The sequence below is a fragment of the Panthera leo genome, chromosome C1 (assembly GCF_018350215.1).
Source record: "Panthera leo isolate Ple1 chromosome C1, P.leo_Ple1_pat1.1, whole genome shotgun sequence".
Taxonomy (NCBI): domain Eukaryota; kingdom Metazoa; phylum Chordata; class Mammalia; order Carnivora; family Felidae; genus Panthera; species Panthera leo.
The window spans coordinates 83,743,739-83,771,304 of NC_056686.1; the positions used below are offsets into that span (position 1 = coordinate 83,743,739).

The 27,566-nt window shown below is 35.3% G+C and overlaps 1 protein-coding gene across 7 annotated transcripts in view; it reads left to right on the top strand.

Moving 5' to 3' along the window:
- The window catches only part of SNX7 (sorting nexin 7), a 178,180-nt gene that overhangs the window by 57,860 nt on the left and 92,754 nt on the right, over window positions 1-27,566 (top strand). For all 7 annotated transcript variants that reach the window (XR_006206433.1, XR_006206431.1, XR_006206432.1 and 4 more), the window contains exon 8: window positions 23,446-23,598. Coding sequence is in view for 4 of the 7 variants with exons in the window: in XM_042952996.1 (XP_042808930.1) it covers window positions 23,446-23,598 (153 nt within the window). In the remaining 3 variants the exon portion in view is untranslated. The remainder of the gene's footprint in view (window positions 1-23,445; window positions 23,599-27,566) is intronic.

The following is a 27,566-nucleotide window of genomic DNA, read 5'->3' on the forward strand; positions in this document are numbered from 1 at the left end:
TTTCACAGGGGAAATGCTGGATACATCATGTATGGGTAGTCCATAAAGGAGGATACAAAAGGGGCGTGCACACACACCAGATATGGTCATCACTATCACATGTAGAAATGCAAATGTAAGGCTACCCTGACACAAGTTTCCCAACGAAGACCACTCACTAAAAGGCAAGGTTTTTGTCCAATGTCAAATTTGTAGTTTAACATTTAGATTAACTTAGTTATACACATTTAAGATCACATACGTATATGAATGTGTGGTTTTCTAATATTAAGAATATTAGAATTAATAACTAAAATAATATGTTAATGTAGAAATATCACCTTTTTCCACTCTCACTTGCATCTTTAACATTTCTCTTGCATCATCTAACATCCCTTTTCATTGGAAGGGTTAGATAACAATCAGGAAAAAGGAGCTTAGAGTCTGTTTCTGTGCCTTACTTTTGAATCCCTGTGTGATACATCCCTCTAGGTATTATCTTCAACTGTCAGTACTCATTTATACAACATAAGGAACTTCAAAATACATGTTTTCCCAAACATGTATTTTTTTTTTTATCTCTAAACATAAAAAATTAGGATGTTGTTTAAAAAAAAAATGAAACTGATTTATTTGAATAGGTAATACCTTCACATGGTTCAAAATTCCTAAGTCTTAAAACATACATTTAATGAAATGTCTTCTTCCCATCCTCATATCCTATGACTCCCAGGTCCTGCCACCCACGTTACAAGTACCTACTGTTGTTAGCCACTTTTCTAACCTTCCATGGATGTAAACAAATACAAGAATGCATTCTGATGTCCCTTTTCTTAATGAATGTAGTATGCTATAAAGTTTTCAGCATTTTGTTTTATTAATATATCTTGGGCATCATTACAGTCACTGACCTTTTATAGCTACATAGTATTCTGTTGTATGGAAGTATCAGAATTTATTTAATCTGACTGCTACTGGTGACCCTTTACTTCTAATCTTTTGCTGATATAAACAGTGCTTCTGTGAATAACCTTGTGCAAATATTATTTTGTAAGTATACCAGTTGATCTATAGATAAATACTTAGAAGTTAAATTGCTGAATCAGAGGCTAGTCAATTTTGATACCTCATTACTAAGCGTTGGAATCTTGGACAAGTTCGTCAACTTCTTTTCCTTGATTTAGTTTCTTAGTTTGTAGAATAGAAATAACAGTACTTAGCTCCTAGGGCCAAATGTATTTATTAGTGTATATTATTAGTGTATATAATAAGGTGTTTAAAATAGTGTCTGGTACAAAGAAAGGGTTAAAAGAATTTGTTATTATTGTTGATACTGTTATTATTATTACCACCAAATTGCTTTCCACTGGGAGAGCTATTTACATTCTTTCCAGGATTTTTCTTTTTTTTTTTTTTTTTTTTAGTTTATTTGTTTTGAGAGAGACAGAGATAGCATGAGTAGGGGAGGGGCAGAAAGGGAGACAGAAAATCCCAAGCAGGCTCTGCACCATCAGCTCAGAGCCCAACACAGCACTTGACCCCAAGAAGCCATGAGATCATGACCTGAGCAGAAACCAAGCATGCAATGCTTAACCGACTAAGCCACGCAGGTGCCCCTCTCCGGGATGTTTTTGATTGCTTGTTTACTCCTGTACCCTCCACCCTAGGCTCATCATTGTTAAACTACAATGTTCCCATTTGATAAATGGAAAGTAGTAGTTTTAATTTGCATTTATATGATGATGAGTGGGATCAAGCATTTTTATATGTTTAGTTTTATTAAATTTATTAAATTTTATTCAATTCATGTAAAATTTTATTTCTTTTTGGTGATTTTCTATTTTTGATCATTAGATTTTCTCTATTCTTGGCATTATTAGGGAATCTTCTTAGTCTTTTTTTGTTGTCATTTATATTTTAGTTTTCTTTATAGTGATTTCTGTTATGCAGAAATGTTTAGTTTTTATAAAGTCAAATTCATCTATCTTTTTCTAAAGGACTTTAGTTTTAAGAACATGTGACAAAGTCCTCCCCTACTTCAGGGTAATTAAAATATTGTCTCATGTCTCTTCTGTTAATTTTTGTGGTTTTCTTTTTTTTTAATATTTGAATCTTTGAGCCATTGGAATTGAGTCTGGTTATGAATGTGAGGTGTGGATTCAACTATATACTTTTCTAAGTAACTATCCAGTTGTGCCAAAACTATTTATTGAATAATCATGTTTTCCCCAGTAATTTTTGATGCTACCTGTGAAATATACTACCTTTGATAGTTTTTGTTTTCATATGCACCTATTTTAAGACCTTTTTATATGTTGCTTTAATCTGCCTGTTGGTTAAGCTCCAAAACCATACTGTTTCAATAATGGAGGTTTTAGAATATATTTTATGTATGATGGGACTTGTCTCTCTTCACTCGTTGCTCTTTTTGTCTGTTTGTTTGCAGTGTTTTAAAAGTAGACTTTAAAATACTTATTTGTAATGATAATCAAACACTTGAATTATGAATCATTTTCTAGAAATAGTTATTGTGTTGTCACCTTCAAAAAAAAAAAAAAACAAACAAAAAACTGGGGCACCTGGGTGGCTCAGTCGGTCAAGTGTCCAGCTCTTGGTTTCAGCTCAGGTCATGATCTCGCAGTTTATGAGTTTGAGCCCTGCATCTGGCTCTGTGCTGACCGTGCAGAGCCAGCTTGGGATTCTCTCTCCCTCTTGCTGCCCCTCCTCTGCTCATGCTCTCTCTCTTTCTCAAAATAAATAAAACTTTAAAAAAGAATGAAGTAATTCAAAAAATATTCAATAATATGAGAGGCTTTTTAGGAAAACAAGTAAAACCTTATTAAAAGATACCTTTTGGGGAGAGAACCTCTAACTTACATACTGAAGCATAAATGCTATTCCAGCTATATTAATCACAGCTTTCTGGAGCTGTTCTGTATAATATAGTACCCAGTCACATGTGGCTATTTACATTTACATTGGAATTACTTAAAATTAAATACAATTTAAAATTCATTTCCTCAGTTGAACTAACTGTTTTGGTAGTCAGGTGTGGCTATTGCTACTGTCTGGACACTCTAGAGCAGAACATTTCTATCATCACAGTAAGTTCTGTTGGCTAGCTCTGGTTTAGAATATGTTGCAACTATAAGAGTTGTTTTTTATGTATGGTAGTTTTGTTGGTTGGGTCAAAGAGGAAAGGTTATATCTAATGGAGGTTTTAGCTTTGGTAGGAATTCAAATGGAAAAGAGATGAATGTCTGAAAGAAACATCAGAATTCACCTGAGTAAAAGTGTAATTAATGTACACAATACTTCAGCAAAGATGACTTGTAGTCACTAGACTTTTTGATCACATGCTTCATCACTTAAATATTTCTGAGCATACCACCCTGCTATATGTACATTTTAAATTCACAGATTATCAATTCATACTGCTAAATTTGTATATTGTATCTATATTATAAACTATGCACATAATTTAAAAACATTGAATAAAAGTTAAATATAAGGTTGTCAAAAGGTACAAACTTCCAGTTATAAAATAAATAAGTCATGGGCGTATAATGTACAGCCCAGTAACTGTAGTTAATGATTCTGTAGAGTATATTTGAAAGTTGCTAAGAGAGTAGATCTTAAAAGTTATCATCGTAAGAAAGAAAGTGTGTAACTATGAATGGTGATGGATGTTAACCAGATTTGTTATTGTGGTGATCATTTTGCTGTATGTATAAATACTGAATCATTATGTTGTACACCTGAAACTAAGGTTATGTTACAGGTCAGTTAACAAAAAGAGTTATGTATAAATGGAAGTTCCTGTGTGTAGGTAGCCCTGTAAGTTATTTGTACATTCTCTGAATTCATGAGCATGTAAACTCCAAAATAGCATTTAGTAGTATGTTGGGGGTTGGAGTTAGAGAACCTAGGTTCCAGGAAGAAGTTACAAAAAAGTCACTGAAACCTCTAGAGCCTTACTCTTGCTTGCTTAATGAGATAATATGTGAGACACTGTTTGGTTAAGCAGTGAATAAAGTAAAAGTATTTCTTGACAGAAAATTGGGGAGCCTGTAAAGGTCTGTAAAATACATAAGTTTAGATTTTGGCTTTGAAATAACATTTAACCTCAGTAAAACCTAATGATAATATTGCATATTACTTTTATTTCTTTTAAAATTTATTTATTTATTTTGAGAGGGGAGAGGGGAAGAGCGAAAGGGGGAGAGAATCCCAAGCAGGCTCTGTGCTGTCAGTGCAGAGTCCAACGTGGGACTTTATCTCACGCACCTGGAGATCATGACGTGAGCCAAAATCAGGAGTCAGACACTTAACTGACTGAGGCACACAAGCATCCCTAGCATATTGCTTTTCTAAGTTTAGATTATGTTTTTCCAAAACAAATACAGGAAATTATTACATCTAAAGAGTCAAAGACCTTGACTTCCTTTTTAATTTTTAAGGAGACACATCATTCCTTTTAAAAAGATTTATATTAAAAAGACTCATGGAAGCACTTCAAAATAAATCTTCCTCAGTCCAATCTGCATTTACTATGCCTCTGTTGTGCAGAAGATTCAAGGGAGATCACTACATTTTAAAAAATAAGAATATTTAAATAATTGGCTTTTTTGCCTCTAATGTTACAGGAAAACGTATTCTTTATTTGAGGAGTATTAGAGGTGCTGGAGATGCTGACTTGAAAGGTGATGTGTCAACTACATTTGTGGGTGTTTATGACTCAAATTGTCATTTTTAGAAAATTCATTGTGTCTTCCTGGGCATGTTACACTTGGATGACAAAATTGGCAATGGGTTTTAGGGAGAAAGGTTTCTACTTTTTAAGAAACGTGTGTATTGTAAAGTATATAAAAAAGGTACTACTTAGTAATCACATGTATGCCTGAGCAGCATTATATAATCAAGCATCTAATTTCTCCAGACACATCTTACCTCTCTCACGAATCAGAAAATAATATAATTTTATTGTTAAGAGCCCTCTTATCTCTCCCCTGCAATTTAATTAATACTTGTTAAGAAGACATGGCTGTCAGAATAGAATTAGATTTTTGAATTTTCTATTGTCTTCTGATGGAGTGGCAATCTAACTCTTTTTATTTAGGTATATTATTTTCAAGAACTTTTGGAAATGATAATTTCCCAGCTTTTCTGATGATGAAGAGAAATTTTTAGCATTTGAATAAATAGATTGAATGGTTGATTTTTTTTCCATAAAAGGAAATAATAGAGAAGCCACTTTAAAAGGAAAACAATGAAGATATCTTTAAGAAAGAATAGCTATTATTCTCAAATTGTATTTTTTTTTTGTTCGAAATTTTGGTGATAATATGACTTTAGGGTTTGGTACGGGCACATTTTAGTTTTGTGTGGTATTTAAAAATATAAAGAAATAATCGTTGGAAAGGCAGTAGGGAAACAAGCCTAGATTCATTGCTAATATTTCACTTTTCTAAAGTAATTCATCTATTCTACAAATAACTATCAAATTCCCATATGGTGTAAGTACTGGGGATGTAATGGTCAAAAGATAGACACATGGCTCTTATGGTACAACTTACATTTCAACATAGGCAAATAAAAATAATTGTCAGTTCTGATAAATGTTAAGGAAATGAACAGTAGACTGAAATAGAGAATAGCAAAAGAACCTACTTTGTACTAAATGCTCTTCTGAAAAGGATTATCTGAGAAACATAATTAAATTGAAATGAAAGGAAAGAGAACTAACTAGAACATATGAAACAGAATGATTGTTTAGATGCTCACCATTTATTTAAGTCTTCTTGGATATCTCTCAATAAAGTTCAAAATGTCTTTTCCAAAAAGTTCTACATTTTTTGATAAATTTATTCCTAAGAACCTTATTTTTTTGTTTGTATTTATCATAAATTATAAATCCAAAAAATTTATTTTATAACTTTTTTTCAGCATGAGTGTATAGAAATGTAATTCACTTAAACAGATTTATCTTATATCCAATAATCTTCTAAATTTGTTTTAATTTTAGTGATTTGTGGACTCTTTGGGATTTCCTATGTAGAAGATCCCATCATGGGTGCATATTGATAGTTTTGTTTATTTACTTGGTATTTGATATTTATTCACTCATTATACTTTATATTTCTTTTTTTCATTTCTTACTGAGCTGGCTAAAAATGCATTATAATGTTATTAGTGATGGGACATTCTTGTATTATTCCTGATTTTACAATAAATGCTTTCAAGATTTTTTTCATTAGTAATGATGTTTGCTATAGCTTTTCCCCCTGCTATATTTTTAATCAGGCTAAGGCAGTTCTTATCCTCTGTGATGGGAGGTTGACTCATATGTGGGTGGTAAATTTTATTAAATAGTTGTCTATTATCTACTCATTCAGTTCTGTGATTTTTCTCCATTATGCACTTAATATGGTGACTTATACTAAGAGATTTTCTCATCAGAACCATCCTTGGATCCCTGGGAAAATCCAGCTTGGCCATTGCTGGATTTGGTTTGCTCAGTGTTTTAGGACTTCTGTATCAATATTTCTGAATAAGAATGATATTCATCATTATCTTGTACAGTTCAAACATACACAATTTTATTTGTCAATTATATCTCAGTAAAGCTGGGAAGAAAAAGAAAGATTTGTTATTACTATTGCTTATACCAGGAACATCAGTTTTTGTATCAAGGCCTTGCTAATCTCATAAAATTTTTCATATTGGACTAAGTTTTGTGAGATTGCCATTATTTTTTAATGAAGAAAAAATTCTTCCAATAATGCTTTTGGAGTAGACCCTCATAAGCTGTTTTGATATTAGGGGCCTAGTCATAATACTGGAGAGACTCTAAATTTTAATTGTGCTGTTTGTCCTTGCTACTGTACTTGCAAGTGGAGACAGTGATGGGGTGAGGAAAAGGATGTTTCCTTGCCAGATTATAATGTAAGACATGAGTGATAAAAGATGGATGACTGAATAGTCAGTGAGAGTGATTCTTAGAGATGTAAGTGAAATCCCCCCTAGACTGCTACTTAGCAGTGATAGATCACAGTGATTGAAAAAATTTTGACTAGTATTTTCTTCCATCATCCTGGCAGCTATTCCTGGAGAAATAGGCTGTGAGGAAGCTGCTTTCTCAATCTGTAATTTTAATAAATGATACTTTGACAAATTGTTGGTAATCATGGCAATTAACTCCCCTAGAATTATCATGCCAAAGTATATTAATTATTTATTAAATATATAGTTCAGCAGTCAAGCAGATTTGCTTCTAACACACATTTTAATGTAGTGTGTAATTCAAACATTTTTACCAAAAGAGTTACTTTCTTTGATGTAGAAAAGGTGGAACATATACCCCAGTTGTCTGAGAGGGACCCATTAATGGGCAATGTAAGCTCAAATTTTTTTAAGCTCTTTTGTTTTGAAGTTTTATTTGCATATCATTACTCCATATTATGTTTGTGTTAATTTAAGAATATTTTATATGATCTCCATAAAATAACTATCCACATAAAATATGATAAAAGATTGCACCATGTTTATTCATGACTATTCAGAGAAGCAATTCTCTGGACCATCTCTGAGTATTAATGCGGATATAGGAATCCCAATTTGAGAAACATAGATTAAGGCATTTCATATTAGTCTCATCATGAAATAGTATCAGAATTGAGAGAATTTTCTGATGTCAGGTAAAGATCTGTCTCTATGAAATCAGTATGTCAAAAAATGAGTGAGAAAAGAAGGTAAATATTTCACACAGGGGCACTGGACCTAACATGATACTTGGCACATAGCAAGTGTTCAACAACTAGCTGTTGACTGAACTAATACATTTCCTAAAAACTAATAACCAATATCTGATAAATAAGAAAAACTAAAGGCCTAAGAAAATGTTGGGGGTGGGGGGGGAGAAAATGTTTGGAAATATGGTGGATCTTCTTCAGTTGCTTGAAAAGGTATTTTTAGTTAATAGGAAGTATACTCTAAAGTGCCTTCAGAGTCAGGGGAGCAAAAGGTCCGTTGGCATCTTCTGTTTTAGGATTTTATTGTTTCATAATTAACAAGATACTAACATTAACCCATTAATGTGACATGGCAACCTAGTTCCTTAAAATGGAGGTAACTTTTGGACTTTTTTTGGCCCCACGTATCTGATTTGGAGAAAGACCTGTTAGAATGGCCTTACTTAGACGTTTTGGCCTCGCTACATCGTCCAGTCTGGCCATCAGCACTCTCAGATACATTAGGCTTTGGAAGGAGCTTTCTGAGCCATTAACAAAGTGTCTCTGTTTCTCTTATGATTGCTGTTCCTTTTGTTATGCAGGTCCTCGGTAAGGAGTCTCTAATATAGTGCACATGAGTGAGCCTGACAGATTCATTCAGGATATTTCTGAGACACTTAGACTAATCCTTTCAGAGTGCACCTCTAACCCTAACGTGTGCTAAATGCTTAAGTCCCAGGTTCTTTGCTAACACAGTATTCAAAAGAATCCTATTAAGTAGGTACTCTCTTCCTCCTCATATTATGGATTAGCAAACTGTAGACTTATTATTAAGGAGTCTATTATACATGTGTGTGATTATGAAGTTTTTAGAATTCAGGACAAGAAAAGAGGAAGAGCCCAAACCAATGTATTAATACCCTCAGGCAACCAAGAAAGATGAAATGTTACTTGTTCAGAGTGAAGCTGCCTAAGTAGACGGTACTTGTGGACTCCGGGTTGATCTAGATGCAAAAACATCTTGTTGTTAGGAAGCAAGGAACTTATCACTAAGGCAGGTCACTCTCCCTTGTAACAGGTACATGTCTTGCTCCCCACATGCAGCAGAGCACTGGACATACAGAAATGTTCTGGAAATGAGGTGATTACCCTCTCTGAGTTGATTACAATTTGATTGTTTACTTCTCTATATCAATGCTTAGCTTAATTCCATCAAGTGGATATTTAGTGCAGTAAGGATAGTTACTGGATGTAAAGACATTTCATTTTTTAGAGGAATTTTTGAATGTAGATATTCTAGATTGCTTAAACTTTAGTTTGGGAAGTACTTTATTTTATAAAAAAAAAAAAGAAAAAACTTATTGATAGACTGGAAAACAATTGGTAAAATAAGAGCGGATGCCTAGTACAATGTGTGTCTTAAACCCCTACTATATCATACACTCCCAATGACAGGGACCTTCCCTCTTTTGTTCATGCCTGTGCCATTGGTCATGTGCCTGAGCCAATGGCTGGCACATAGTAAGCATGTAAAGATTTTTTAAATTAATGTTTAATATTCAATTTATTTGTTCTATCTCATTGAGGGTAATAAGAAACTGCATTTTGGAAGAGAATAGAGGTTTAAGGAGCACAAGTAAGTAAAATTTATGGGACAGAAATATATATATATATATATATATATATATATATATATATATATATATATATATATATATATAAAGAAAAACTTAGACTGAGTTTGCCACACATTTCAGGAGAAAAAAAAATTTTTGAGAATTGGCCTAAGGCTATTGAGAATATAGTGTTCCAGGGATCCACATCATCTACAAATTCTATTTTTGTTAGCATTACCAAAAACTTAGGCCAGCTAGATTTGGGCAAAAGAAAGCTACCTCCAAGAGTTATAGAGAAAGTTAAATGAGGTGCTGTATGTCACATATAGCACAGGACCTGATTGTGGTAGGGACTCAGAAGTGTTAAATTAAATGGCAGATATTAAGAATCTGCTATGTGCTAGGTACTTGCAGGTACATGACTCCCTTTCCTAACTCCACTCTTCACTATGACTTGAAGACACCCCTTTGAATTCCCCTCTTATTCTTACTACCAGGCTATCCTTGATAGTGTTCAAGAAAGAAGAAAGATAGTCTAAAGGCTTTCAAGAACGTAAAGGAGTTAGGACTGTTTGTCATCCCCTTAATAACAATGGGTGATTTCACTCTGCTGGCTGGGGAGATGGTCTCCATTTTTTGTGTCCATCCCTCTAAAAGCTAATTGCTCTTTTTCACAGCCCTTGCCAAATCCAGAGCTATTCTAAAGTAATTCCTAAATAGCTGTACTTTCCTGCCAGAAAGTCCGAAGAAGCTCTCAAAGTCCATTTGTGGGAGGACATAGGCTAGCTAAGCAAATTCAGTGGAATAATGGTTATTTCTGTTAGTAAACTTAAAAGTTCTTGCCTCAGTAATGGAAATGCATTGAGAGCAACAGCATCAAAAGATCAAACTTAAGTCTTAAGAGCAAAAAGCCTACTCAGTCATCTTTAAATATGCTTTAATTTCTAAAAAGAAAAGTCCACTTATTTTCAAATGTTTAGTGTTAGATCACATATGTAGTCTGGATACATTTTATTTACCTCTTATGTATTTGATGAGTATACAGGTAATCCCATTTTACAGAATTTATTTCCATATTTTTAAAGATTTATATTTGTGGAGTATGTTCTTTTTAACAATATATTTTTTAAAGCTATATAGCTTTTTAGAAATTAATTTATTTTTGGAGAGAGAAAGCACAAGGGAGAGAGGGGCAGAGAGAGAGGGGAAGAGCAGATCTCTAGCAGGCTCTGTGCTGTCCGTGCAGAGCCCGATTTGGGGCACGAACTCCCGAACTGCAAGATCACAACCTGAGCCTAAGTCAGACACCTAACCAAATGAGCCACCCAAGTGCCCCATTTTTATATTTTTAATATCTTATTTGCAACCCTAACTTTGTGAGAATACATTCCTCATCTGTAATATTTTCTTTATAAATAAATATTTACATTATAATTTCCAGGATCACATTTTGTCACAAAAAAAAAATTATAGGATTCTAAAATGTACTGTTACATTTTTTTATAAAGTTACCAAAATACTATTTTAAAGAATTAATTTTTTTCTTTTTATATTTCAGTCAATAATTTGGTTACAAATAGCTAATAAATCATATTTCATGGATGTATATAACTTCTCTAATGGTAGATCTATTTCTGATGGTTGTAATGTGTATTTTCTTACAAATTTAAATTTGTAAAAGTAATAGAAAATTACACTCCATAAAATCTATAAATAAAAATATTTAGTAATATAAACATAATTAAAATACTAAAGGGTTTCTACATTGGTTTCACCCAAAGTCAGGTTTGAGGGAATAAGGAGGGAAACCTCCAATGTGGTTAAGTGAGTTTGAGGAATTGAGTGCACCTGTGGTTGCATTAGCAGACATGGGTGTCAAAAATTGACTACCTTAAAGATAGTGTAATAGTCTACAGTTGTAACAATGGTCCATAGACCTATGCCAATAGAATGTAGGTTTTATTTTCTAGCATAATGAATGATCTGCATAGATTCATCCAGATTATTTTACCGGCTTTCCCACATGCCTTGTGACAAACATTCACAGCATGATGACCAGGGTTCAAGCTGTAGCTGGTGTTGATGGAACCCAGTGCATCCGTTCACGGCCCTTTTGATCATTAGGCTATTCTCTAGATAACCTTGAACTGAACCAAAGAAACAAAACAAGGCCAACCTAACAAAGGGAAGTTCCCTTCAGCTGAATCTAGAATACCTCCAAGTTGATGGGATATGACATGAACTTTATGCGTCTTTTATTCTTCCACCTGACATCCTTCTCTTAGACTGTACTTTTCATGAAAGGGAATTAAATATTGAAAGAGTAATTAAATATTACTTTAACACTAATATGTTGATGTTAGTGGTAGACTATTTTTAGTGTGATTATTTTTTTTTCTTCTTGTTATTTTCTTTAATTTTTTCCTCTGTGACTTTGTCCCTTCTCAGCGATCAGCACATTTTTCATTCACTTTGTAAGAATTCTTAGTGAAACATGTCACAAAGTTGCCAATGTTTGGTCATGTTCATCTTTCAGGAAAAATAGTTTTTAACTAAAAAACAATTTAGGATTTAATTTAAGCTTCTTTCTAGAACAAATGAAAACCCCAAATATAGGAATCCTTCTTTTTGTAAGATTTATTTAGCTGCAGGTGCCTCAAAGAAATCGTGTGCTCATTACATGGTTTCTACTCTTCAAACATTTACCATGTGCCTTGCCCGTAGTAGGCAAGAAATAAACAATTATGAACTTAGTAAATAAAGACTGTCATCTTTTCAGTATGTAACTCTTAGAAGGTGTTTCTTGATGTTGAACCACTTCTGAATGGCCTTCCTTTTCTAACAGAAAACTTTTCTGTTGTTTTTGTATCAAATTTCTCATAGCTCTATCACTATACATGTGATATTTCCTGAAGAAGACTTGATTCTTCTTTTTTTTTAAGTCTGCTTGTTTATTTTGAGAGAGAGCAAGCACTCAGAGAAGGGGCAGAAAGAAGAGAGAGAGAATCCCAAGCAGGCTCCATAGTGTCAGTGCAGAGCCCGATGTGGGGCTTAAACTCACAAACCATGAGATCATGACCTGAACTGAGAACAAGAGTCAGATGCTTAACCAACCAAGCCACCGAGGTGCCCCAAGACTTGATTCTTCTATAGGTACCCTAAACCTAAAATTTCTACTTAATTCAGTTAAAATACTGAATGACATTTGAATTACTTACTTTAAACCAGTAAAATGTTTTATAGTTTCCTGAAAATCTTGAAAGCATAGTGCAATAAAACAATTGATTATATCAAAAGAGGATATGGACAAAAAATAGAACCAGGGTTATATATTTATGTGTTTTAATGAGTAGGATTAGGTATTTATTTCGCAGGAACAAGTGTTTTTAACAGTTTTCAAAAATGAACCACATCACTATTTTTTATTCTAGAATTCTAAGGCAATTTAAGCATCATTAAAATATCAAGCTAAAAACCTTGGTAATAAAGAGAAGTCTTGCCCAAAAGATAGAGAATGTACATCAGCTGCACTTAGATGCAGAGCACTTCTCTGGGTATTTTTCTTACCGTTTTATTTGTCCTCAACAAACATATAGTTCTAATTTTTCATTATTGAAAGTACTTAGATGTGTTTGTATGTAACTGATAAGTCCCTATCCCCTCCCTGCTTGCCCAAACTACCCAAGTCACTTTGGAAGTTTCAGAGCTTAAGTGTGATACTCGACCTATTCCTCCAGTTAATCTTACCAGCAAAACAGACTTCTCCCAGTGCCCACATATTATCAGTTGACAAACCCTGCTGATTCTGTCTCCCAGCATTTACCTTTTCTCCTAAAGGACCCCTGCATCAGGAATCTGATTTGTTACTGCTGTCCCCAGGTCCTTTCCTTTCCTTTCCTTAGCCCCTCTCAGTTATTTCACTTGTCTTTTTTAAAGGATATCCTTTTAGGACCTGGCAACTGCCTGCCTCTCTTTCCTCATCTTTTGCAATTCCCCTACTCACACTCCAGGTACCAACTTTAACGAACCACCTGTAATTTTTTTAGAAACACCCAAATAGACATGCTTCTAAGACTGCATACTACTATTTGCTTTACATGAAATGCCTTTCACGTTTACTTCATATGATTGATTTTTTAATCTCTCCTCTTGGGTATGAGTCCTTGAGGACAAAGTCTGTTTATTCACTCTTCAACTTAGTTCTTTTTCTTTCTTTTTTTATTTTATTTATTTTTTAATGAGGTGCAGTTGACATATATCCTACTAATTTCAGGTGTACATCATAGTGATTCAATATTTTTATACACTACAAAGTATTCCCCATGGTAAATCTAGTTGCCATTTGTCATCACACAAAGTTGTTACAATATTATTGACAGTATTCCCTATGCTGTATGTTACATCCCAATGATTTATTTTATACCTACAAGTTTGTGTCTCCTAATCATCTTCACCTATTTCACCCAACCCTCAATCCCTCAACCCCTCCCCCCATGGTAACCAACAGTTTGTTTCCTATATTTATGAATCTGTTTCTGTTTTGTTTTGTTTTTTAGATTCCACATATAAGTGAAATCATACAGCATTTGTCATTCCTTAACTAACTTCTTTCACTTAGCATAATACCTTCTTGATATTATGTTGTCCATCTCTGTTGTCACAAATGTTATGATTTCATTCTTTTTTGTGGCTAATATTCCATTGTGTGTGTGTGTGTATGTATGTATATACATATATATGTGTGTGTATATCTATATATAAATATATAGATATAGATACATATAGATATCAATATCAATATCGATAGAGATAGAGATAGATATAGATCGTGGGTTTTTTATCCATTCATTTATCTGTGGACACTTGGCTATTGTAAATATGTTGCAATGAATGTAGGGGTGAATATATGTCTTTGAATTGGTGCTGTCATTTTCTTCAGATAAATACTCAGAGGTGGAGTTGCTGGATTGCACAGTAGTTCTATTCTTAATATTTTGAGGAATTTCCATGCTCTTTTCCATAGTGGCTACAATTATTTACATTCCCACCAACTGCATGGTTTTCCACTATGATTTGCTCACATAACTCTTCTACCCCTTTTTCTCTCTCTTCATCTTCTGGAACCCCTATGATTCTGATATTGTTCCTTTTTAATGAGTCACTGATTTCTCTAATTCTTAAATCGTGCTCCTTTGCTTTAGTCTACCTCTTTTTTTCTGCTTCATTGTTCTCCATAAGTTTGTTCTCTATATTGCTGATTTGTTGCTCTGCCTCATCCATCCTTGCCGCTGTGGCATCCATTTGAGATTGCAGCTCAGTTATAACATTTTTTTTATATTATCCTGACTAGCTTTTATCTCCGCAGAAAAGGATTCTAATCTGTTTTCAACCCCAGCTAGTATTCTTATTATCATCATTCTAAATTCTGGTTCAGACATCTTGCTTGTATCCGTGTTGATTAAGTCCCTGGATGTCGTTTTTTCCTGTTCTTTCTTTTGGGCTGCATTCCCCTATTTCATCATTTTGAAGGAAGAAAAGGAATAAATAAGGTAGAAAAAAATCTAAAATTAAAAAATTAAAAACAACACAAAAAAATGCCAAAAAGGATGGTAGATCTTAGATATGTTATGGTCTGGTTGTTGAAAGGAGCTTGATAGATTAGAGGAAAAAGGGAAAGATAAGAAAAAAAAAAAAGAAAAGTTTGAAAATTTGAAAAAGTGAATACAATGAAATAGAATAAAATGAAATGATGGAAGTAAAAAAATAGAATTTGAAAAATTTACAAAAATAAAAAATATAGTAGAAAAAATATTTTTAATAGAAATGGAAAATAAAAAATAAATTTTTTCTTTCTGTACCTAAGAATAAGAAAAGAAAAAAATTGAATAGATGGACCAGCAAACAGACTGAAGTACGATTGAAATTGCATCAGTTTCCCCTAGACGTTGAACTATGAAGCACATTATAGTCAGTAAACTAAGCAGGCAGAGAGACTTGTGTTCCTGAAGAGTGAGTTTGGCCCAGTTGGGCAGGGCTTAGTGTAATGGCTCCATTCTCCATTACTGGGGTAGATTGTTATGGCGCCTGTAGGTGTGTATGCATATGCGTGGGAGGGATGAAAATGGCATCACTCAGTTACCCAGTCTCTAGTATCAGAACGCTGTGCTCTCACTGACCAGCAGTCGCACACCCCTCCTGTGTCTCTGGCTTCCGTCCACTCCCCGCTTTTACACTGTCTGTGACCAAGCCGTTAGGTTGCCAGGTGGTAACTCCCTCCTGAGTTTTATCTCAGATGCGGCTGTGTTTCCCAGCCCCTCACTTCTGAGGGACTGCGGCTTTGACCTACTCAGACCTTCTGGGGGAGGGTCTCAGTGAGTAATGGCCAGGTGCCAGCTCACCCCCAGGATCGTTCGTGGGACTGTTCTGCTGCCAATGCCCAGAGACTGTGGCTGGGTGCCAGCCCACCCCAGAAAAAGTTCCCGTGATCTTGTAGCAGTAGCATTTCAGGGTTCGTGGATAATTACAACACATATCTGGCACCGGGCTTTCCCTTTAACGTTCGTGTTCCAGCACCAAAGGATGTGGTTGTTCTCTGGGGTTCGCTGGGACCAGCCTCTACCAAATGCCCTCCCAGCAGGGGAACTTCCTCTCTCTGTGTGGCCTGAGGACCCCGAGGACCTCGCTCTCTGTGGGGATTTGCCCTTCCCACCAGAGCACTGCCAGGTATCGAGCTGCGGAGTTTCAGGCTCTGCACTCCCCATTTACAGAGTCTTAATGGAATTTAAACCCTCTCCTTTCTCCTTTCTCCCTTTCTTGTTCAGTCTCTTGTGTACTCTTTATTTTCTCCCCAGCTGCTTTTAGGCGGGGAGGATGCTTTCTGTACTCTCCCCCTGTCTCCATCCTCTATCTGCAAGCCAAAGAGTTCCCCTCTCTCTGCGGCTTTCTCCCCCTGTTCACCTCTTCGTGCCTCGTGCCTGCTGAGGTCTCTGGTTCAGGTTGTGCAGATTGTTGTGTTAATCCTCAAATCAGTTATCTAGGTGTGCAGAATGGTTTAGTGTTGATCTGGCTGTATTGCAGGGACTAGAGATACAAAAAAAACTTCCATGCTGTTCCTCCATCTTGGCCCCCCTTTATCTTTTTGATAATAACTTTTCTGACAGGTTTGAGGTCATATCTCATAGTTGTTTTGATTTTCATTTCCATGGTGACTAGTGATGTTGAGTATCTTTTCATATGCCTATTGCCATCTATATGTGTTCTTTAGGAATATATATATTCAAGTCTTCTGCCCATTTTTCAATCAGGTTTTTTTTTTTTTATATTAAGTTGTATAAGTTCATTATATATTTTGGATATTACACCCTTATGAGATGTATGATTTGCAAATACATTCTCCCATTCAGTAGGTTTCATTTTTGTTCTGTTGATGATTTCCTTCACTGTGCAAACATTTTTTTAATTTGATGAGGTCCCATTTGTTTTATTTTAGCTTTTGTTGACTCTTACCTGAGGCCAAAAAAATATTGCTAAGATCAATGTTAAAAAGATTACTTCCTATGATTTTCTTCTAGGAATTTTCTAGTTTCAGGTTTACATTCAGGTCTTTAATCTGTTTTCAGTTTATTTTTGTATATGTTGTAAGATACTGGTCCAGTGCCATTCATTTGCATGTGACTGTTCAGTTTTCTTCATACCATGTTTTGAAAAGCCTGTCTTTTCCTCATTGTATGTTCTTGCCTCCTTTGTTATATATTAATTGGCCATATAATATGTAGGTTTATTTCTGGGTTGTCTATTCTATTCCACTGTTCTATGTCTCTTTTTGGGCCAGTACCAAACTGTTTTGATTGCTACAGCTTTGTAGTATAGTTTGAAATCAGGGAGCATGGTGCCTCCAGCTTTGTTTTTGTTTTTATATTTTCTTTTTGGTTGTTTGTTTTCCCTCCAGAGTGTTCTATTTGGAGAATTTTGTGGTTCCATACAAATTTTAGGATTATTTGTTTTAGTTCTTTGAAAAATGCCATTGGTATTTTGATGGAGATTTCATTGACTCTGTAGATTGCCTTGGGTAGTATGGACATTTTAATATTAGCTCTTCCAATCCGTGAGCATAGAATAACTTTACATGTATTTGTGTTGCCTTTCATTTCTTTTATCAATGTCATAGAGTTTTTAGTGTACAGGTCTTTCACCTCCTCAGTTAAATTTATTCCTGGATACTTTCTTTTTTCTGATGAAATTATAAATGGTGTTATTTTCTTAATTCCTTTCTGATAGTTTGTTATCAGCATATAGAAACACAATTGATTTCTGTATATAAACTATATTCTGAGACTTTACTTAAAGAATTTATTTATTAGTTCTAATGGTTTTTTTGGTAGCGTCTTTAGAGTTTTCTATATTTAGTATCATGTCATCTGCAAATAGTGACAGTTTTACTTCTGTCCGATTTGAATACTTTTTATTACTTTTTCTTGCCTAATTTCTGTGGGTAGAACTTCCAATACTGTTTTGAGTAAAAATCATATTGTGGGCCACTTTGTCCTGTTCTGATATTAAAGGAAAAGCTTTCAGCTTTTCACCATTGAGTGTGATGTTAGCTGTGGGTTTGTCATATATGGCCATTATTATATTGAGGTCCATTCCTTCCATATCTACTTTGTTGAGAGTTTTTGTCATAAATAGATGTTGAATTTTGTCAGATGCTTTTCCTGCATTTATTGAGATCATCACATGATTTTTATCCTTTGTCTTTTTAATGTAGTGTATCACATTGATTGATGCAACCATTCTTGCATCTGGAGTAAATCCCACATGATCCTGGAATATGATCCTTTTAATGTGTTTTTGAATTTGTTTTACTAATATTTTGTTAAGGATTTTTACATCTATATTCATCAGGGATATTGGCTTGTAATTTTCTTTTTTGGTGGTATTTTTTTTTTTTTCAACGTTTTTTTTTTTATTTATTTTTGGGACAGAGAGAGACAGAGCATGAACGGGGGAGGGGCACAGAGAGAGGGAGACACAGAATCGGAAACAGGCTCCAGGCTCCGAGCCATCAGCCCAGAGCCCGACGCGGGGCTCGAACCCACGGACCGCGAGATCGTGACCTGGCTGAAGTCGGACGCTTAACCGACTGCGCCACCCAGGCGCCCCTTTTGGTGGTATTTTTGTCTGGCTGTTCAGTCAGCCCTGAGTTCCTCAGGAGGAATTTCTCTGTATATAGATAAAGATTCAGCATGTCCATGGGAGGAGGTGAGTTCATGGTCATCCTACACTACCCATTATCTTAGTTCCTAACACAAACTAGATGGATGCTGAGTGAATGCTGCTGGATGAGCAAATGAGTGGGGATGAACTAGATCCTCCTTATCATTTTTCATTGTTTCTTCATTATGCTAGTGCAGGTTAACTGGTTTCCTTTTTCCTCTCCTCCTTCCTTTCTCTTTTAACCATCCCTCTATATCTGACTTAGGAAATACAGCTCTGTTCTGGTCAAAAACTTTTAGTGATTTACCATTTCCTGCAGAATCCATTTCATGCTCAGTGTCATTCAAACCCTGTAAGCAGTGAATCTTCAATCAGCCTACCTGGCAGCATTTCTTGTTTCCACTTGCCCACCTCCAGACTCCAAACCTACCTCTTATCCATTCTGTCGTCACAGTCTGTAGCATGCCATCTCTGTGGTTTTGTTTATGCCTTACATTCATCCAGGCATTTCTTCCCCAGTCCCTGCCTACTGAATTGGCAGTCAAAACATCCCCTATCCCAATCAAAATTAATCCTACATTCTGTATCTTTCTATACTACTGTAATTTTTTCCTCAATGTGGTATATATTACATTCTGCTTTGTATTATAGCTTTAGTTTTTATTTCATTTTTGCATATGTGTGTTCTTTTTTTTTTTAAGTTTATTTATTTATTTAGAGAAAGCGAGGGAGAGAGAGAGAGGGAGAGAGAGAGAGAGAAGGAGGACACAAGCAGGAGAGGGACAGAGAGGGAGGGAGAGGGAAAGCAAATCCCAGGCAGGCCCTGCACCATCAGTGGGAGGAGCCCAATGTGGGGCTCGAACTCACAAACCGTGAGATCATGACCTGAGCTGAAATCAAGAGTTGGACACTCAACCTGTTGAGCCACCCAAGTACCACCTGCATCTGTGTATTCTAATAGATTATAGACTCCTTTAGTTAAAGGTGAATCATTTCAGCCTTGAAAGCCACAGGCATACTAGCTTGGTGCTATTTAGTCAGTGTGGAAAAAACATGGGCTTTGACTTAGGCGAACTTTCATTTGAATCTTTATTATGCCACAAAAAGCTATGAGATCTCTTTCATTTTTTCCCACTTTTCTAACTTGTAAAAGGAAGATAATAATACCAAATTTGCAACATTATTATGCAGATTAAATGAAATAATATATGTAAAGTATATAGCTTAATGCAATGGCCCATGGCAGAAATGCAATAAATGGTTATTATTATTGTTGCCATTACTGGTACTATAGTAGGAAGTTACTTTTGGAGAAAGATTTTGTTTTGTTTGCCTGAGCTCTTAGTATTAATGGTTTTCATTTAATTGCGTGGCTAATTTCTGGCTGAATATAACTGAAGCTAGAAATTACCCATTAGCCTTTCTGTTAAATATAAATCTTCCCTTTTTTTCCCCACTATCTTACAATCTTGTATTACTTATTCTGGTATTACAACATTTTCCTGGCAAAAAGGATTGCTTGCTTCTTAAATTTTTCCACTAAAAGAGGACCAAATCGCTTCCAGGATTTGTGAAAACAATTATTTAAGCTTTAATCCTTTTTAATTCCATCTTTTCTGTGCTATTTTATAGTAGAGAAAATGAATTAAATTTCCTACTTTTCGAGTTATTGAAACCTGCTGTGTGGCTAGAGGGGCTTCTTTGGCCTGCCAGGTTCTAACACCTTACCCTCCCACCTCAGTTAACTTTCATTGACTGTATATGTTCAAAGCCTGGATGGCACCCTCTGAATCCATAGTTCCTTATACCAAGAATGGTATTTAAGTCCCTGCTAAATTGAAGTCAACTAAGAAAAAGTGTATATTAGGCTTTTGTAAATTATTAGGAAAGATATAGTCCAGCTCCTTCTCCATTTGAAGTAGATATTTTGTGCTTATTATCAATTAGAGTTTCCTAGAATTGAAATTATGGGAAGATGATTCAGTGAGGGGAAATACCTAATGTCTTTTTTCTCCTTTTCCAACTAAAATAATGATGAAATCATCAAAGAAAGAAAAATTACTCATATTTGGCTACAAAAAAAGATCAGAATTGATCATATATATTTAAAGCATATGCATCATCTTCCTTACTGGTGAGAAGAGATTGAGAACTAGCACTAGAAGTTAACCTAAGACCTAGACCCTGGCAGAGGAATACAGTACTTCCAGAAATCAAAATACTGGAATAGAAGAGGGAATCAACTTGAGTTTCACCAGTTAATGATGATGGTGCTGATGGTGGTGGTCATCGAGGCAGTGGTAATGGTGGTGATGGTAATACATAACATTTAGTAGGCAAACTGTCAGGCACTGTTTAAGTCAACTAGTGTTCATTATTTCATGCATCTAAAACCCCTATGTGATAGGTATTTTTTCATATCTATTTTATAGTTGAAGAAACTAGGGCTTCAACAGCTAGTCCTACCCAAGGTCACATAACTTTTAAAGATGGAAGTGGAACTTAAACTGAAGTTGGTTTAACCTTTCATAAGTCTTCTTAATCCTAGTTCTGTGCTGATAAGCCTACAAACGTTCCTGTAGGTGAGAGTGAGGTGAGAGAACAGGACAGGACTTCTCTAGTAGCTCTGTCACAGCAGAAGCACCAACCAGGCAGGCCACCACTTCATGGGCTTTTATGAGGGGGAGTTACAGATTGACAAAGGGAAAACTATGTTGTAAACCCCTTATGGCAGGGACATCATGTTAAACTGTTATGAAGGGGAGAAAGATACAATATATGATTCAGATACTGTGTTTCCGAAAGCCAATTTTAGTAGAGCAGTCTGCCAGTAATCCCACTCCAGTGCATAACAATTTTAGACTGAAAATGCTAAGCAGAGGAGAATAATAGTGCACTCACAGTTGGTGTAGGTACCTCCTGATCCTACATAAAAGAGACATTATGCTAATAATTTCCATCTGACTTTGAAAATTGCATGATTCCATCCAACAACCCAGAGGAGTGAATTTTTCTAACCAGCCCCTATGATTTTTCCAGCAGACCCAGAACCTGTTTGGGTTTGGCATTTTTAGCAGTTTAACTCTTAGTTTATCCCCTGGCATCCACCATCAGACATCCCATTAACAACTCATTAGACAAATTTTCTAAGATGTAACAAAATAATCACTCCAAAGAGTACACATACTCATAAAATAATAAATGGCTTCCCTGAGATAGTTTACAAACAAAACAAGAAAGTAAAATATCTGCCTCCCCCCCCCCAAAAAAAAAAACATGAAAGTCAACCTTACTAATGAAATAGATATCTCATAATCAGAGATTTATGTAATACCAAGTGTCTATTCTTAGGAAATAAAAACAAATACGACTGCGACGAAATAAGGGCAGAAAGGTGAAATTCCATAGCAATAATGATGATGATGATGATGGTGATGATGATGATGATAATGATGATGTTAGAGTAATAATTCACATAAGCATTAGAAGCAAAATAACCCATTTTTATTCTAAGACATTCTTGCATTTCAACATCTCTGAAATGTGGATCTTCTTAAATAATGGTCTCTTTCAAATACTTTCAATCACACCACAATGATAATGATGATGCCCCTTTTAAGATATGAGAGAGATGGTATGATTTCTGCATGTAATTTCCTGGCTTTGGATCTCAGTAAAAATCCAAGAACCTCACCACAGACTACATGCCTCAGTAAGATCTGGTCACCCATTCCTTATGTGACTTCATCTCCTAGAACCTTCCCTTTTTTGTTCACTCCACTATATGCTACAGCCGTGCTAGTCTCCATGTTCTTCTTGGACCATCGAGGCATGCTTCCGCCTCCAGTCTGTTACCCTTGTTTCTTCTGCCAGGAACAACTTTTCTACTGAGAACCCCCATGGTTTACTCTCTTGTGGACTGAAGATATTTATTCAAAAGACACTTTCTTATTTAGGCTTTCCTCTGTCATCTCATGTGAAATTGCATCATCATATGTTCCCTATCTACATTTCTGCTTCATTTTTCTTTTTAGCATTAATTTTCAGTTGATAGTCCCTATTTTATTTATCTTGCTTTTGGTTTGTCTCTCTCCATTTGAGTAAAAGCAGAGATTTTGTCTATTGTCTTCACTACTGAATTCTCCTAGAAGAATGCCTGGTGCAGAGAAGGCACTTAAATATATGCTGAATATATGAATAAATATATATGTATAAATATATGTATTAATATGTAAATACACAAAATACAAGCCAATAAACTGCTGGATTACATGCTCTAAGGTTGGCAGGTGAAGTGGTAAGGGGGTGTAAATATCATGCTAAGCCTGTGTAATGATGCACGGACTAGGTGTTAGGTGTCTTCAGACATAAACCTGCTCCTAGCACTAGTGTGGTGAAATTTGTCAAGTTGATCCCCTCGGCCCCCAGGTTAGAGTGCATAATCTGAATGGACGTTGTAACAGGTGAGTTAATTGATCTTTCTAGTAAAAAACAACTGAAAAATGAAGCCCAGGAATAGGAAGCTGGTTAATGAAACCATGCCTTTTAACATAAATATTATCACCATAAACAATAGTGGTAGTGAGAGTTAGTACAGAAGAATTTTAAGATAACTTGTAGTTCAATTTCCTCTGTTTTATAAATAGTGAAACCTAAGCCCAAGGTTTGACAGACTTAGGACAAGGTCAAATGTTAATTGATGGTTCATCTTAGAACTCCAGTTAGCATCTCTGGCTGAGCCCAGTCTTCTTTTTACTATAACTGGTTATTACACATGGTAAGTGCTGGTGACTTTCCAAAGAATTATTCTTAAGATGTTTTGATGTAATGTTCAGCTTAGACTTGATGAATTCATTTAGTAACAAGAATACATAGATCAATTTATCTCTCTTTGTGATCTAATTCAGCTTACAGAAGAGATTGGAAAACTTGAAGATAAAGTTGAATGCGCTAATAACGCCTTGAAAGCAGACTGGGAAAGATGGAGACATAATATGCAAAATGATATCAAGTCAGCATTTACAGATATGGCTGAGGAGAATATCCAGTATTATGAACAGGTAATTAGTGCTATGTGATATTGCTTCATTTTATGAAAGTTGTCCTCTCTTTTACTTTCTGTCCTTTGTTGAAAGAGTCTGTTAAGGAACCAAGTGTCACATTCAAAAGCCTCCTTGGTGGCTCAGTGCCAGTGGAGTTGCTAGTTAATCGAGTAATGCCGAACCCACCCACTGAAACAAATATGTTTATGTGGAGGAAGGATGAAGAGTCTTCCTTCTTATACAGTATGCCCCAGGTGCCTAATTTGAGCCTTGATTGTGGGAAAGAATTATGCTACCATTTTGTTTTGTTTGTTTTCCCCACAGTTTCTTGTTTTAGAAGAATTTGAATTTTTTAAAAGCACTTGGGCAATGCTTGCTACTGATTCTCCCATCTTATTCCCCTCATCCTCTCCTTTTCTTATGTTATAAAGTATTTGCAACATGAGAAAAGGACCAGAGGTTTCAATGAGCAGAAAATCAAATCAGGTCCTGTACCTTGTTTCCCTTCCATTTCCACTTTGCCTTCTATAGCTGTTCAAAACCTCAACAAAAGAGCATGCTATTCTCTCTTTTTATTTCAGTTTAGTTTAGTTCAGCTTTTTTTTTCTTTTTTTCCTTTAGTTCAAGATAGAACCTAGTCATCCTTTTGATTTCAGATGATTGTTTTTCATCTTTTTTTTTTTTTTTTACAACTAACAGTTCCCAAGGTGGTTATCATTTTAAATGAATTTTATACCATCCTTTTTTTTTAATCAAGCATATTCTAAACATACTGTTTCTAGCAGGTGCATTTTCAACATACATCTCTAACCTTATCTCTGACTAAATTAATGACTATATGAAATTGATACATTTATGCTTTATAGTCTATAGTGCATGCCAGACTGTAAAATATTGTATATTTTGAAAAGATTAACTATTTTCATTTAATAAGCATTTCTTAAGCCTCTACTTCCATCAGACACTGTGCTGGGCCCTGGAGAGACCATAGCATGCAACACAAATACAGTGCCTTTTTACATAGGCACGGTCACCAAGGGAAACAGTCAATTAATACAAAATATTATAATAAAGTATAATATGTTCTAGCGTAGAAAGACATTACAAGGGCATCTAACCTAATCTAGAAGGAATGAGGAAGGTTCTGCAGAGGATGTGGTTAAGATGAAACCTGAATGATGAATAAGAAGTAGGTAGATAACGATGTGAGAAAGAGTTCCAGTTAGAGAAAATACATGCAGAAAATCCCTAGAAGTGAGAGAATATGTTCAAATAACTGAGGCTCTTTTTTGGAGGTTAGAGAAGCAGGGGTAGTGTTGAGTTGAAAAATGAGGTTTGTATGGGAGGAAAAAGTTTTCCTGAACCCTCTGACAGTCCCTAGCTGGGTCTGAAATTAAAATGATAGAGATAAATTGACAGGAAAAAAAGCATACAGATTGATGTAATGTAAGTTCTTTGTGACACAGAAGCCTTCCTAAGGACATAGGGACTAAGAAGCAGATGTGAATATTTTTTGCTAGGTTTGATGACAGGTGGGCAGTCATGTAGAAATATGGTAGATTAAGGAGTATGAGGTGTATATAATAGACTGCAGAAACATGACAAGACCTGTTTGTTAGGTGTCTTCTCTGTGTTCCTTTCCTTTGATAAGTACCTTCCTTTCCTCCAGATATAAGGAGAACAACTCTCATATGAGGGTTTTACCACCTGCACCAGGGGCTGAGGGTTATGGAAGATCAAAGTGACCTTCCTGCCTCTGCCATAGTCTCAGACTCCTTCAGCTTAAAATATTCAATATGCCTAGATGCCTTATTTTGCTGTTCATCCTGAACCACACTGGGCTGAAGAGGGCATCGTAATATAAGTCTTTTATTTTTCATTCTAAGGGAAATAGGAAAAGCCGTTGAGTTTTCATCAGGGAAGTGACAATATTTATCAGATTTGCCTTTTAGAAAGGTCACTCTGGCTTATATGGCTCAGAGTGAAACAAAACTGGACATGAGGAGACCTAATAGGGAGCATTGTGGTACCAGACAGAGATGCGAACTGACATAGGGATTTCATGGTGGTGGCCTAGAGACTCAAGTGATTGAAAAGATCATTTTCTGTCCTTAATTTTTTTATTCTGCATTAACAACCTTAAGTAAATTCAAGTATCTCAAAGGAATTTCCCATAAGTCTCAGATTTTGAAATGATTTGAACTATTTTGTTGAGGGGCACCTGGGTGGCTCAGTTGGTTAAGCATCGACTCTTGATTTCAGTTCAGGTCATGATCTTACAGTTCATGAGATCGAACCCCACGTTGGGCTCTCTACTAGCTGTGCAGAGCCTCTTGGGATTCTCTCTCTCCCTCTCTCTGCTCCTCTTCCCCTCATGTGCACGGTCTCTCCCGCTCTCTCAAAATAAATAAATAAACTTAAAAAAATGAAAGTAGAAAACGAAAATAAATAAAATATTTTGTTGAATGACATTTATCACTATGGCTTGCTTTATTTATTTATTTATTTATTTATTTATTTGTCACTATGGCTTTCTTACCACTTAACTATTTCAATCCACAAAAAGACTTTCTCTCTCCTTTACATTACAACCTGTCCATTCTGATGTTACAGAATTGTTATGACGATCAACCAAAATAATTTATGGACAATGCCTCAAATACTAAAATATGCAATATACTATAAGTAATTATAGTTATAAAACATAAGTATATTAGGGTGTAAGTATCACATGACACTGTTTATATTTTCACATGCACTGATTATATTTTCCTTTAAATGATAGGCTCTGCAAACTTTTTTTCTAAGTTTGAACTTCATTTTTTAAGGGAAAATCTTCATGGCAATTCCACTGAACTCCCAACTGAAATGTTTGGGTTTGACTCTACCTGTCACATAAATTCACATTTTTGTCAGTCTCATAGACTGATTTCAAATTATATAAAATATTGCTTTCTTAGAAACAGTTAAATTAGCATTACTGTGTCATTTTGCCAATTTTGTTCTTCACAGCAGTTTTAATATCAGTATGTTTTTAACTCTTCCTCCAAGTGAATTATATTTATAAATGTTACTAAAAATGTGTCAAGTGTACTGCATCTTAGATGTATATCTTTGAAGGAATCATTGGTTTTCTTTAAATTCAAAAAAACCCTGCGGTTTCAATTATTTGTTGTTGTTGTTGTTGTTGTTGTTTTTCCCTGAGTGAATAACTTTTAACTGATTTGCTATATCAGTCCAAGCATAATTAGGAAGTTGGAGCCCTTAAATAATCAAGGCTTTCTAATTAGCATGCAGACTGTGTGGCCTGAAACAGTAACAGTCTGCTGTTATCTGTTAACTTCAGAATCTCTTAGATATACAGAGAAGTGAAATGTTCCAGAATCTTTCCATTTCCTTTTTAATTTAATCACATTCTTCCAGAAATACCTCTTTTTTCATCAACGTTTGCAAATATAAATTCCATAAGGGTTTGTTCCTAGTATGATAGATGAATTGGGGTATAAACATTTGCCTTTGGACTTGTTTTATGAAGTGAAATGGTCACAGCTTATTTATAACTTAAAATTTAAATATCAAAGTGACAGGAAAATCAGATTATAAATATGAGGCATGGGTCTGTATCAGAAGATAGCTATTGTCACATTGAAATGTAGTACTTAGATGTGTGAATTTATTTGGAGACAGCACCAAATATATAACAGGCACTTCCACGTAAACTCAAGTAAGTAAAATAAAGTTATTTCCATTTTGTCCTATAAGGCCAATAATTAAGAATAAATATGAGGTTTTTTTTTTAATTTTTTTTAACGTTTATTTATTTTTGAGACAGAGAGAGACAGAGCATGAACGGGGGAGGGTCAGAGAGAGGGAGACAGAGAATCTGAAACAGGCCCCAGGCTCTGAGCTGTCAGCACAAAGAGCCCGACGCGGGGCTCGAACTCACGGACCGCGAGATCATGACCTGAGCCGAAGTCGGCCGCTTA